The following is a 13996-nucleotide window of genomic DNA, read 5'->3' as shown; positions in this document are numbered from 1 at the left end:
GGGAATGAATTACAGGTATCGAAGCCATTGGTCTAGGGAGGTGGGGCTGCAAAGATACGCTCGAGGATCCGGAAGAATTCTTGGGCTCTAGACCAAGAAGTTCATCACCAGGAGAGGAGGAGACTCAGCACGTAGTCGTTTGCAGAAGGGCGGCCTGGACCAGCGCCGTTCAGTAGAAATATAAGGCAAGCCACATATGTGATAATTTTCCCAGTTGTCGCGTTAAAAATGGAAAAAAGAAGAGGTGAAAGTAATTTTAATAATATATTTTATTTAACCCAAGAGATCCAAGATATCCTTTCAACGTGTAATCAATTTAAAAATTATCGGTGGGGTATTTTGCTGGCTTTTTTTCATTTCACTTTTTTAAAATCTGGTGGTCTTTATATATATTTGTTTGTTTTCCAGTTTTTTTGAGATATAATTGACATACAACATTATATTACAGGTGTACAATGTAATGATCTATGTATATATTGTGAAATAGTCACAATAAGTTTAGTTAACATCCATCACCACACATAACTAAACCTTTCTTTCTTGTGGTAAGGACTTTTAAAATCTACTCTCTTAGCAACTTTCAAACATACAATAAGTTTCAACTTTCAACTTTCAAACATACAATAAGTATTGTTAACTACGGTCACCCTGCTGTACATTACATCCTTAGAACTTATTTATCTTAGAGCTGGAAGTTTGTGTCTTTAACCACCTTTGCCCGTTTCTCCCACCCTCCGCTCCTGGCAGCCACCAGTCTGTTCTCTGTGTCTGTGAGTTTGGTTTTGTCAGATTTCACAGATAAGTGAGATCACTCAGTGTTTGTCTTTCTCTGTCTGACGTATTTCACTTAGCATGATGCCTTCAAGGTCGATCCATGTTGTCACAAATGGCAGGATTGTGTATGTGTGTGTAGGCGTGAGGAAGAGTGGCCCTGAACTAACACCTGTTGCCAATCCTCCTCTTTTTGCTTGAGGAGGATTGTCCCTGAGCTAACATCTGTGCCAGTCTTCCTCTGTTTTATGTGTGGGATGCTGCCACAGCGTGGCTTGATGAGCCGTGTGTCGGTCTGCGCCCAGGATCTGAACCCATGAACCCTGGGCCACTAAAGCAGAGCGCATGAACCTAACCACTGCACCACTGGGCTGGCCCCTAGGATTTTCTTGGTTTTTTTTATGGCTGAATTCCACTGTGTATATGTATCTATACACACCCCATCTTTTCTTTATCCATTCATCTGTTGGTGGGCACTCAGGTTGTTCCATGTCTTGGCTGTTGTGAATAATGCTGCTGTGAACGTGGCAGCAGATGTCTCTTCAAGATAGTGATTTCATTTCCTTCAGATAGATACTTTTTTTTTGAGAAAGAGCAGCCCTGAGCTAACATCTGCTGCCACTCTCCCTCTTTTTGCTGAGGAAGACTGGCCCTGAGCTAACATCTGTGCCCATCTTCCTCTACTTTATATGTGGGATGCCTACCACAGCATGGCGTGCCAAGCAGTGCCATGTCCACACCCGGGATCTGAACTGGTGAACCCCGGGCTGCCGAAGTAGAATGTGCGAACTTAACCACTGTACCACCAGGCCGGCCCCATATTTTTTGTTTTATTGTGGTAATTACACATAAAATTTATCATCTTAACCATTTTTAGGTGTACAGTTCAATACTGTTACGTACATCCACGTTGTTGTGCACCCACCTCCAGGACTTTTCACCCTGCCCAACTGAAACTCTGTCCCCATTAAGCAACACTTCCCTAGTCCCCTCCCCCAGCCCCTGGCAACCACCATTCTACTTTCTGTCTCTATGAATTTAACTTCTCTGGGACCTCATATGAGTGGAATCATACAGTATTTGTCCATTTGTGACTAGTGTAATTTCACTTACACAATGTCTTTAAGGTTCATCTACGTTGTAGCACGCATCAGAATTTCCTTCCTGGGGCCAGCCCCGTGGCCAAGTGGTTAAGTTTGTGCGCTCTGCCTTTGGCGGCCCAGGGTTTCGCCGGTTGGGATCCTGGGCGTGGACATGGCATCACTCACCAGGCCACGTTGAGGCAGCATCCCACGTGCCACAACTAGGAGAACCCACAACTAAAAATAAACTGTGTACTGAGGGGATTGGGGGAGAAAAAGCAGGGGGAAAAAAGAAGATTGGCAACAGTTGTTAGCTCAGGTGCCAATCTTTAGGAAAAAAAATAATAATAAAATTAAAAAAAAGAATGTCCTTCCTTTTTAAGGCAGATTCGTATTCCATTGTATGGATGGGCCACATCTTGTTTGTCCCTTCATCCATGGATGGCTGGTGTGTATTTCACATTTAAGCACATGTTGATTCCGACACGCCCCATTTCAGGTTCTCCGTTGCCGCTGGCAGCTGCTGAGTTGGACGTGCAGAGCTAGAATGTGTTCTCAGAGCCTGCTGGCTCGAGCAGCCCGTTGTAAAGAGAGGGGGCTGTGGAGTGAGGCAGACCTGAGTTCAAATCCCAGCCCCGCCCTTAGTAACTGGGTCACCTTGGGAAGGGTGCTTACCGTGCCCATCCTCAGGTTCCTCACGTAAAATGGGAATGGCAACTCCTGACTCCCAGCATTGTTGAGAAAAAGTATATACAGCATCAAACATGGAGTTATCTGATAAGGGATGTCCTCAAGGGCACTTATGTCACTTTGTCCTACCAGCTGAACCTTATGTGGGAGCCAAGAGTGGCTGCTACGAATTTCAGCTCAATAAAAATCGGCTGTGCACCCTCTCTGGGCCCTTCGCCGTATGCCTGCTGTGTTAGTTTCCTGGGCCCGCCAGAACAAATGACTGCAAACGGGTTGGCTTAAAAGGACAGAAATTGATTCTCTCCCGGATCTGGAGTCTAGAGGTCCAAAATCAAGGTGTCAGCAGGGCTGTGCTCCCTCCAAAGGCTCTAGGGGAGGGCCCTCCCTTGCCACTTCCGACTCCTGTGGTTGCCAGCACTCCTCGGCTTGTGGGCACATCCCTCCAGCCTCTGCCTCTGTTGTCACGTGGCTTTCTCCTTTGTGCATGTCTGAATCTCCCTGTCCTTTCTTTTATAAGGACGCCAGTCATTGGGTTTAGGGCCCGCCCTCATTCAGCACAACCTCTTCTTTAGCTAATTACATCTGTGAAGACCCTCTTTTCAACAAAGGTCACACTCTGAGGCTCTGGGCGGACCTGAAGTTTGGGGGGCACATTATTCCCTCCAGTCCACTCGCTGATAACATGAGGGGCTTGGGCTGTGAGAGGCAGTATAGTGGTTGCAGGAGTGTGGACTCTGGAGCCAGACTGCCTGGGTTTGAATCCCAGTAGTGCCACTAACTAGCTGTGTGACCTTGTGTAAGTTAACTAGCTACTGTGTACCTCAGTTTCTTTGGCTGTGAAATGGGGACAACAGGAGTCCTACTTCCTAAGGTATTCTGAGGATAAAATGAAATAAGTACTGTTTAGATCAGATTCTTCTGGAAGGAGACCCTGAGAGGAGGGTTCCTGTGCAGGTGATTTGTTAAGGGGGCACCCCCAGGGGAGACTGTCGGGAGGTGGAGGAAGAGGACGGGGAGAGCAGGAAACCGACAAGGGTGTGATCATGGCAGGCAGAGTCATGCAGGGCAGCGAGTCCGGAGTGTGAGTTATGCCTCAGTTTCCCTGCTGTGAGGCAAGGGGGCTGCACTTCCTTACAGAGCCTGCAGCCAGGGGGCCCAAGGAGCCTGGTCAGTAGCTTGAAGGGGGGGTGGGGAACAGGGACATGACGAGGTCTGAGCGCCAGCATCATCCACAGGAAACACTTAGCGCGGTAGCTGGGGACGGCAGGTGCTCCGTAAAGGTTAGCTGTCCCCGTCCCCGTCCCATGGTGAAGGTGCCGTTCTGCTCTGATGGAGGGAGAAACAGGCTGGTCCAGTGTTGAAAGACCTGATCGCCGTCCCAGATGGCCTCGGGCTAGCACTGGGGTTTGAAGCCAGTGGCTCAGTCTTCTCAGGGCGTTTTCCTCCTGTACAGACCAGGGGGCGTTGGTTGTTTTCGTCTTTTAAAAAAACCTAATACACATATTCGTTCATACTGTAAAAGATTGAAACAAAACTCAAGAAAAACGTGAGAATTCCCTTTGCCTCATTCCCACTGCACCTGCCAGAGGCACAGCCGTCCCTTAGTGCTCATTTACACACATGTTCCATGAGTGTGTTGTTTTTAAAATAAAAGGGATTGTGCTGTGTGGATTGTTACTTGCTTTTTTTTTTTACAAATTAAAATTGTGTATTTATTGTTTGGGTTGCCTTTTAAAAAAATTGAGGTGAAATTCACGCAACATAAAATCAACTGTTTAGGGGCCGGCCCGGTGGCACAGTGGTTAAATTCGCACCTTCCGCTTCTCGGAGGCCCAGGGTTCACCGGTTCAGATCCCGGGTGCGGACATGGCACTGCTTGGCAAGCCATGCTGTGGTAGGCGTCCCAAGTGTAAGTTAGAGGAAGATGGGCACGGATGTTAGCTCAGGGCCAGTCTTCCTCAGCAAAAAGAGGGGGATTGGCAGTAGATGTTAGCTCAGGGCTAATCTTCCTAAAAAAAAAAAAAATTAACTGTTTAAAAGTGTCCAGTTCAGTAGCATTTAGTGCATCATTTAATTTATTCACAATGTTATGCAACCATCACCTCTATTTAGTTCCAAAATATTTTAACCATCTCCAAAAGGAGACCCCATACCCATTAGCAGTCACTCCCCAATCCGCCCTCCCACCCATTCCCTCAGCCCCTGGCAACCACTTGTCTACTTCCTGTCTATGGATTTGCCTATTCCGGACATTTCGTTTAAATGGAATCACACAATGTGTATGATCTTTTGTGTCTGGCTCCCTTCACTTAGCATGATGTTTTCAAGGTTCGTCACACTGTAGCATATTTCAGCACTTCATTCCTTTTTATGGGGTGAATAATATTCCATTGTGTGGATGGACCCCATCTTGTTTATCCATCCATCTGTTGATGGACATTTGGGCTGTTTCCACCTTTTGGCCATTGTGAATAGTGCTGCTGTGGCTTTGTCACTTGCATTTTTGACTCAACAGTGTATCTCAGTCTTTTAACTGGCTACATAGTGTCTCATTGTGTGGAAGGGCCTTGTTTATTTAACCGTTTGGACACTGGTGGACATTTTGATCGTCACCAGTTTTCGCTACTGCAAAGGTGGCTCCTGTGATGACCTTGGACTTGCTTCTCCATGCACTTGCCCAGATGTGTCTTCAAATCCAGATCTCAGGATCCTGAATTGCGGGTGACTGCATGATTGCTCAGAAGCCCTCCAGCTTTCAACAGTGTGAGTCTATTAAAAACACTTAGCCTTCTCCTAATTTTGAAAGCACCTCTGTACCCACCGTTGGACTTCATGTTAGCAGCAACCTTTGGAGCTCGGAACACTGGGATTTCCGTCTTATGGACAGAATGACAGCTAACACGTGGGGGCTCTTACTCTGTGCCAGGCCTGTCGTGAGCACTTCTCATAGATGAACGATGCAGCCTCAGAAGAGCCCCCCAGGTGGGGACTCCACATGATCCTCATTCGCAAGTGGCAAAACAGGCCCGAGGTCAAGAACAGATGAGTGGCAAAGCCAGGACTGAGTCCAGGAAATCTAGCTTCAGACTCCAACTCTTGGCCGTTTTGTTCTCCGCCCTCTCGGTCTTGCAGCCACTGGCGCCCATAAAGGGGAATGATGCAGCTGGGTTACAGACCAAGTTTCCTGTCTCCGGATTCATGCTCCTCTCACCCCCCACTTCGCTGTTCTTCCCACCTCACTCCTCCGGGAGCGGAATCTGCCCCCCAGGGATTAGATCAACTCTGCCCTTGATGCCCCCACAGAGCCTGTTGTGCGACAGGTGCTCAGGGAGCAAACAGCAAGTGCTTTGTGGCTTTTTACAGACTCTGCCTACACTTGATTTCAGCCCCACCACACCCACTCACGTACACACACACACACACACACACACACACACACACACACACTGTCTGAGGGGTGCTTTTGGGCAAGATGTCAGCAGTGTCCTCTTGTCCTGCCAGCCAAGGCCCAGGCCCTGCCTTGCAGCAGTGGCCCAGGGGTGTTTAGAGGGGGGCACCTAGTGACCAGGACCTCCTGATGGCCCTGTGATTCCCCATCGGAGGTCCGGGGGCCATTCAGCTCAAGACTCCAGCTGGAGAGCATCCTTTGAGGAGGGGACGGTGGTCAGGAAGGCGCCAGTGCTGCACCTGAGGGAGGAGGAGAGTCTGGAGAGATGACTGACTTTATAGTCTCCAAGTGGAGCTTGTAGTTTGTTCTTTTCATGGCTGTGTAGTATTCCATTGCATGTTAGTACCACAGTCTGTCCATTCATTCTCCTATTGATGGGCATTTTGGTTGTTTCCAGTTTGGGGCTACTATGAACAACGCTGCCATGAGCATTTTTGCACATCTTGCACTATACAGACCATCACTTACCTTTTCCACTTTGCAATATGTCTCAATCTTTTACACCGCCGCATAGTTAGGGCCAGCCTGGTGGCGCAGTGGTTAAGTTCACACACTCCGCTTCAGTGGCCTGGGATTCGTAGGTTCAGATCCCAGGTGTGGACCTACCACTGCTCATCAAGCCATGCTGTGGCAGTGTCCTGTATATGATACGGAGGAAGATTGGCACAGATGTTAGCTCAGGACCAATCTTCCTCACCAAAAAATAAATAGCCACATGGCATCTGATTGTACTGTGGTTTGTTGAATCATCCTCCTCCTGATGAGCATGTGCACGCATACCTGTTGGCAATGTACCCGGGATGCAACTGCTGGTACATAGAGCATGTGTATCAGCTTTAGTAGGCAATGCTAAAGCGTCTGCTGGAGCAGCGCTCCCACCGTGATGCCGGAGCCTTCCCGGGGCTCCACCTTCTCCCAGCACCTGGCCTCGTCAGTGCTTTTCGTCTTAGCCATTCTGGGGGGTATGCTTGCTCCTCCTGGCCATCCCGGCCTCCTCACCACAGCCCTTCTCTGCATCTCTCGGCCTCGTAGCCTCGCAGGCCTCGGCAGGCACAGGAGGAAGCTGAGCGGTCTTGGGCACTGAACTGACACCCCAGGCCCCCTAGTAGGAAAAGATCCTACTTCACAGCCTTTTGAGATTTCCTACTGTACTTAATTTAGAGGCAGAATGTTGTCAGAGAGGTGGAATATAGAGACCAGCATACCCATTTTGCAGATGAGGAAATGGAGGCTCAGAGAGGCTAACGTCACTTCAGACGTCATCAGCCCGGTGCTGTGATGGAACGTAGACGTTCCAGCTTCCCAAGCACTGGAAAAGGGCATTATTGTTGTTGTTGACATCAGTCCCATTACACACATATGGAAAACTGAGGCGCAGACACAGATCTGTTCAAATTTTCACAGCCAGGCACTGGCAGAGTTGGGACTCAAATCCACATTTTCTAACTCCAAGCCCCATGTCCTCTCCATGATGCCATGCTGCCTTGCCATCGGGGACAAGACTCAGTGGCTCCCTTAAGGTCACCAGAATGTGCCACCATGGAGCATACTTTCTTCCAGACAGGGCCACCCGCTGGGAGTACCCTCACATCTTTTTGCATGCACACACACACAACACTCATTCATTAAGTGTTTATTGAGCACCTGCTGTATTCCTCACACTGAGCTCGTCACTGGGGTCACGACGGTCAATAAATGAAACACAGTTCTGCTCTCAGCAACTTACGGACGTCAGACACACGTGTCACTACAGACCATGATGAGCGATGGCATGGATGCAACGGGGACTAGAAAGAAGGACAAGGGAGACCCCACATGGACTGCGGGAGCAGGCAGGCCTCTTAGAGCAAGGTTGTCTACACTGAGGCCTGAAGGAGGAGGGGGCAGCCAGATGACGAGACGAGCGCTGCAGGCAGGGACCAGCGAGTGCAAAGGCCCTAGGGGGAGAGACCGTGCGTCTGGGGAGCTGAAGGGCAATGCTGGCGGCTGGTGAGCAGGGGCCAAGGGCGGATGCGAGCTCGAGCTGGGAGCAAGCCTGGACCACGCAGGCCTCGGAGGTCGGGTGAGGAGGCTGGACCTTCCTCTAAAGGGGCAACAAGAGGAAACAGGGTCGAAGACGTAAAGCGGTTTATCCTGACTGGGCCTTGCAGGAGCCACTTGTGCTTTGGGAACATGGAGGGTAGCCCGTCGCTGTCCCATCAGCCAGTCTGGAGCACCTGCCCCATGCCACGTGGTAGGACAGAGACGCGCTTGAGGCAGGTTGGCTGCCTCCCAGACCCGCCTGCGTCTGTGTCCATTACCTGAAGGCTAAGCTCTTTGAGGGCAGAGCCCGGTCCTAGCTGGGTTTTGGCCCCGCAGCATCGCACACCATCCTGGGCACACACCGTGAACGCTCGTTCGTGGCGGCGACCGCCTGCTTGGGCATACCCAGGACAGGAGCGGGGCGGCCAGCAGAAGAGGCTCAGCTGGGGCGGAGCAGCTTGGAGGAGGGAGTCACGGAGGGAAAAGAGCTGAGGAATCGCCGCGGGGTCTCTCCTCTGGGGGGGCCCCGTGTCCTCTGAACCCTGGAGGAGGGAATCGGGGGATGCGTCTCTCGTTAGTCTGTGGTTGAGCCTGCCCCGCCCCCCAGCCCAGGCCTCCTGGGGGCAGGGATTAGCTGTCAGCCCCAGCGCCTGCAGGAGGCTGAATACCGACGCCCAGCACATCAGGTCCGAGTCCTGGGACGCTGGGGCTGTCACCTTACACGGTAAATCTTTCCAGGCTTTAGTTCAGGCTGTTGAGATGGGGAGCTTATCCTGGGTTATCTGGACGGCACTAAATGCCATCACACGTGTCCTTTTAAGAGGGAGGCAGAGAGACATTTGACACAGACAGAAGAGGAGGCCGTGTGACCATGGGGGCAGAGACCAGAGGGATGTGACCACAGGCCAGGGGATGCTGGCAGCCGCCAGAAGCTGGGAGAGGTAAGGAGCAGATACTCCAGCCCGGCCTTGGCGACCTCTTGACTCTGGAAGCTTCTGGCTTCCGGAACCATGAGAGAATGAATTTCTGCCATCTTAAGCTCCGCATTTTGCTGGTCATTTGTTACAGCAGCCACATGAAAACAACCCACACCCGTCCTCACAGGTCATTAATTCACCAGATCCCTTAGGAAGCGCCTACTGTGTGCCAGGCTCTGTGAGTCAAGGGGACATGATGGTGAGTAGGTCGGGCAGGGCCTTGCCACCTGGGGCTGACAGTATACTTGGGGGGCAAGGGGCAGGGGAACAGACAAAAAACAAAAGGGTAACAGACAACACCCATTGAACACCTGCTGAATGCCAGGCATCATCTCAGTGCTTCGTGCGTGTTAACTAGATCAATCCTCACAACAGCCCTAAGGGACAGGTACTGCCATCGGTCCCATTCTGTAGATGTGGAAACTGAGGCACAAGGATGCTAGCCCGAAGCCACACCACTAATAAATGGGAGAGCCACTGTCTGAGCTCCAGAGCTCACCCTCTGAATCACTGTGCAGTATCTTCTTTCTTCAGGTGAAAGAAGGTACCAGACGCTTAGCGATGGTGAAAAGTGATGCAAAGGTCATAAACGGGGTGGTGGGAGGGTGGTCAGGGAAGGAAAGGCCTCTGTGAGGAGCTGAGGCCTGAGGACCAAGGCGAGCCAGCCAGGGGAGGTTGGAAGGAAGGGAATTGCAGGCACTGGGAAGAGCAATGGCAGACGCCCTGAGGTGGGGACAAGCTCGGAGGGGTCAGGGACAGAAAGCAGGTGCTGCAGTGGAGAGGATGAGGCTAGGAGGAGGCCGGCGCAGTTTCATCTCCGTGGGAAGCGGCCGCATGGTTTAAGCAGGGGAGGGAGGTGGACTTACCTGCTGGTCTCGCTGGCCCCACCCCAGGCATGTCGGAGCGGGAGCGGCAGGTGATGAAGAAGCTGAAGGAGGTGGTGGACAAGCAGCGCGACGAGATCCGCGCCAAGGACAGGGAGCTCGGTCTGAAGAACGAGGACGTCGAGGCTGTAAGTGATGTCCACCCGCCCGGGCATAGGTACCAGCAAGGGCCTGGATCCTCCTCTCCAAGGTCCCCATCTCCCCCTCCGTCTCATTCCATGGGCTCCATGGGGCATGGATCCTGCCCATGTCTTGGTGGGCCCAGCCCTGAAACAGCAGCTGTGGGAGGACCCTCAGCCAAGTCTTGACTGGAATGCAGGAGCAGACGTGGCACTGCCCTCTGATCTGACTCCTTCCACATCCTGGGGAGGTTCCGAGGCCCGGTCAGCCTTTGCTCTGACCCTGAGGCTTCCTCAAGCCCACCCCCTTCACGCCCCTCTGTGAGCAGGCCAGCACGGTCCAGGCTGTTCCAGGAACCCCTGCAGTGGCTTTGCCTGAATTAGAAAAAGACACCCCTTTCTGAAGACATCTTATTTCCATCTGTTGGGAAATTGTCGTAATATACTAACAAGATACTTATCTTCCATCTGTCATAAAATTATCATAGTAAATATACTAATTATCCATCTCTGGCATCAACAGTTATAAGAATATGAACAAATTTCTAACAAATCAGGATGTCTGCAGTGTGAATTGCACACCCATAGATAGTTTGCCCTTCTGCAGTGCACAACATGAGCTACTGTATGTGGCAGCCCCATTGAACGGCCTTTCTCTCTCTCCAGCTGCAGCAGCAGCAGACACGGCTGATGAAGATCAACCATGACCTTCGGCACCGCGTCACAGTGGTGGAAGCCCAGGGGAAGGCCCTGATTGAACAGAAGGTAGAACTGGAGGCAGATTTGCAAACCAAGGAGCAGGAGATGGGCAGCCTGCGGGCGGAGCTTGGGAAGCTGCGAGAGAGGCTGCAGGGTGAGCTCAGCCAGAACGGGGCAGAGGAGCCCGAGGTGAGTGGGAAGCTGGCCAGCAAGCCGATGTGGGAGGGTCGTCTGTGGGCTTGCTCCAGGCTGGCAGGGCTGCCTCGTTTTCCCCATTACACTGAAGGAAATGGGAGGCCCAGAGAGCCGGCCGCTGGCTAGAGGACACGTAGCTGGGTGGAGGCAGAGCTGGGCCTGGAGCTAGGACTGCCAGCATTCTAGCCCAGGGTATTCAGCTCAGTGATGGGTACTGGGTACCTGCCATTCATTCATTCAAGTAATCATTGAGTGTGTTGCAGTCATGGGGGGTGAAAAGGAGAGCATTGCTGTCTGCATGGAGCTCACAGTTTAGTGTGGGAGACGGGCATCAGTCAAATAGTCACAAAGTACCGTGTGACCCAGCAATTCTACTTCTAGGCACGCACACAAGAGAACTGAAAATATATCTCCACATAAAAACCTGTGCACAGACGTCCACAGCAGCGCTAGTCACAGCAGCCAAAGGGTGGAAAGGACCCACATGTCCATCCCCTGAACAATGGGTGCACAGAACGTGGTCTCTCCACACAGTGGAATATGAGTCAGCCTCAGAAAGGAATGAGGCACTGACTCCTACTGCATCATGGATGGACCTCAAAAACACGCCCAATGAAAGGAGCCGACACAAAAGGCCACGTGTTTTCTGCTTCCATTTATCTGAAATGTCAAGAGTCAGCAAATCCACAGACACAGAAAACAGATTGGTGGTGGCCAGGGGCTGGGGGAGGGGGCGTGAGGAGGGACGGCCAGTGAGTATGGACTTTCTTTTGGGGTGGTGAAAATGTTCTGGAATTGGATAGTGGTAATGGCTGCACAACTCTGAATGTACTAAAAACCGCTGAATTCTGTACTTTAAAAAAAGCAAATTTGAGCCAGCCATGATGGTCTAGTGGTTAAAGTTTGGCACACTCCCTACCTCGGTGGCTGGGGTTCAGTTCCTGGTTGCAGAACCATATCACCCACCTGTCAGTTGCCCTGCTGTGGCAGTGGCTTATATTGAAGAACTAGAAGGACTTACAATTAGGATATACAACCATGCACTGGGGCTTTGGGGAGGAAAAAAGAAAAAAAAGGAGATTGGCAACAGATGTTAGCTCAGAGTGAATCTTCCTCAAGCAAAAAGAGGAAGATTGGCACAGATGTTAACTCAGGGTGAATCTTCCTCAGCAGAAAAAAAAAGCGAGAGTAAACTAGGTGAAGGGGAAGTGAGTTCCAGGCAGGCGGAATGGCATGTGCAAAGGCCCTGTGCCAGGACCAACTGCAGTGTGATCAAGGGAATATAAAAAGGCAAAGGCAGCTGGTGTAGAGAGTAAAGGGGAGGGAGAAGGTGTAAATGAGGTCAGAGAGGTGGGCCGGGGCCGGGCCTGCAGGTCAGGCAGGCCACAGCCTGGAGTTTGGTCTTTCATCTGAGAGCACGGTACTGGATGTTAGGGAGGTTCGAGCTCGCAGTCCAGTGCAGGAGACGGACTTGGACACGAGCAGCCACACCTCAGGCAGGAGGGGATTGTCTTAGTGGTGAAGGGTGCGTTGTCTTGGTTCCCTTGAAGCAGAGCCTGAGGAGGGGACCACGTGTAAAAGGAGATTCCTTTAGAAGGTGATCCCCGAGGTCAGGGGGGTGAGACAGGGAAGGAGGAAGAGTGACTTTGAGGGTGGGTCGTTGAGGTCATGGTCGGAGCTCAGTCCTGCTGGGACCTTTGAGAAGCACCTGGAACACCTCCCAGAGTGTCTTTCTGGAGGAGAAAACCTGGGACATGTATCCCCAGGCGCCTGCCCCAGCTAGCTCAGGGTGGCCCGCGGGTGTCATCTCCCCGACACTCCTGCGTGGAACTTTCGGAGCAGATCCCGGGGCAACAACAGAAAGACCTACAGTGCGTGCTTGAGGTGGGGCCCTGTCCACACGGACGGAGCTGCACCACAGCTGCACCTGGGATGCAGGTGGGCCCAGGGCTGTGACACCGGCACCAGAGGCACCTGCCACGTAGCTGTGCCCCTGGAGTGCGCCAGGAACAGAGAGAGCGCAGCTAATCCTGCTGGGGGTGGCGTGGAGCGTCATGGAAGAGCCGTCCCTCCAGCTGGGTATCAGTGTCAGCGGTGCTAAGAATTTGATAGGTATCTGTAGAAGATGGATAGTGTTCGAGACAGGCTCCGGGCTTGCTCTGCCTTCCAATGAATATTGACCGTTTCAGGTTAGCAGGCACTGTGCTGGGCTCTGGGCTACAGAAGGGAGACGTAAGACAGATGAGGTGTCAGGTTGGCTCAAATCCCAGACCATCATTAAGTATCCTGTGAATTCAGGCCAGACACCTCTAGGTTCTCTGAAGGACAGGAACCAGGGGTATAGACAGGGAGGTAAGGGAGAAAAGTCTCAAAAGGGAGAGGTTAGAGCCTGCTTTTGGCTAAAAGTGACAGAAGCCTAAGTTAAAATCGTTTAAGGATTTTCTAAAAAAGGAATTTATTGTCTGTGTAACTGAAAGCTTTGAGTTAGGGATGGCTTCAGGTATAGCTGGTTACAGGTGCCCAAATGATGCCATCAGGAATTTGTTTCAGACATTCTCTCTCAGCTTTGCTTTCCTCTGTGTTGGTGTCATTCTCAAGCAGGCTCTTGCCAAATAATGGCCCCCAGTACTCAACCAGCTTTGTAACCCCGGTGGAAAGAAATTGCCTTTCCCAAGTGTCCAGCAGAAGTCTCAGGGAACCCTCTCATTGGCCTATCACTGAACCAATCATTGTGGCCGGAGGTCTCAAATATGCACATCATCTAGTCCCGAGTCACATGGCTACCCTTGGTAGTGTCATCGAAGCCACACACACGGAAAGTGGCAAAGGGGAGTTTCTCCAGAGGAAAATTGCAACAGCTCAGCCTGGAGAAGCGCGGGAACAGATGCAAGCCAGGCAGAGGCATCAGCTGTCATTACAGGGCGAGAGTCAGGGCTGGAAAATGCCACACATGAGACGCTGAGCAGAGGGGGATGTGGGTCCTTCGCACGGTTTCAGCAGATGAGTGACAGGATCCTCTCTGAGTTTCTGGAGGACATTTTGAATGGGGAAGGAGCTCCTGGCAGACATGGCTGTCGGGGGCCCTTTGCAATAATCCATACAAGAAAGG

General features: G+C 51.6%; 1 protein-coding gene across 4 annotated transcripts in view; it reads left to right on the top strand.

Annotated features, from left to right (window-relative positions):
• RILPL1 (Rab interacting lysosomal protein like 1) overlaps positions 1-13996 on the top strand; it is a 44410-nt gene that overhangs the window by 13926 nt on the left and 16488 nt on the right. For all 4 annotated transcript variants that reach the window (XM_023647285.2, XM_023647286.2, XM_014742216.3 and 1 more), the window contains exons 3-4: positions 9884-10002; positions 10660-10881. In XM_023647285.2, coding sequence (XP_023503053.1) covers positions 9884-10002; positions 10660-10881 — 341 coding nt within the window. The remainder of the gene's footprint in view (positions 1-9883; positions 10003-10659; positions 10882-13996) is intronic.

Source organism: Equus caballus, chromosome 8 (genome assembly GCF_041296265.1).
Source record: "Equus caballus isolate H_3958 breed thoroughbred chromosome 8, TB-T2T, whole genome shotgun sequence".
In the NCBI taxonomy this organism is placed as follows: domain Eukaryota; kingdom Metazoa; phylum Chordata; class Mammalia; order Perissodactyla; family Equidae; genus Equus; species Equus caballus.
Note: the sequence above shows the minus strand (reverse complement) of the source record. Positions and strands in the feature narration are given on the sequence as shown.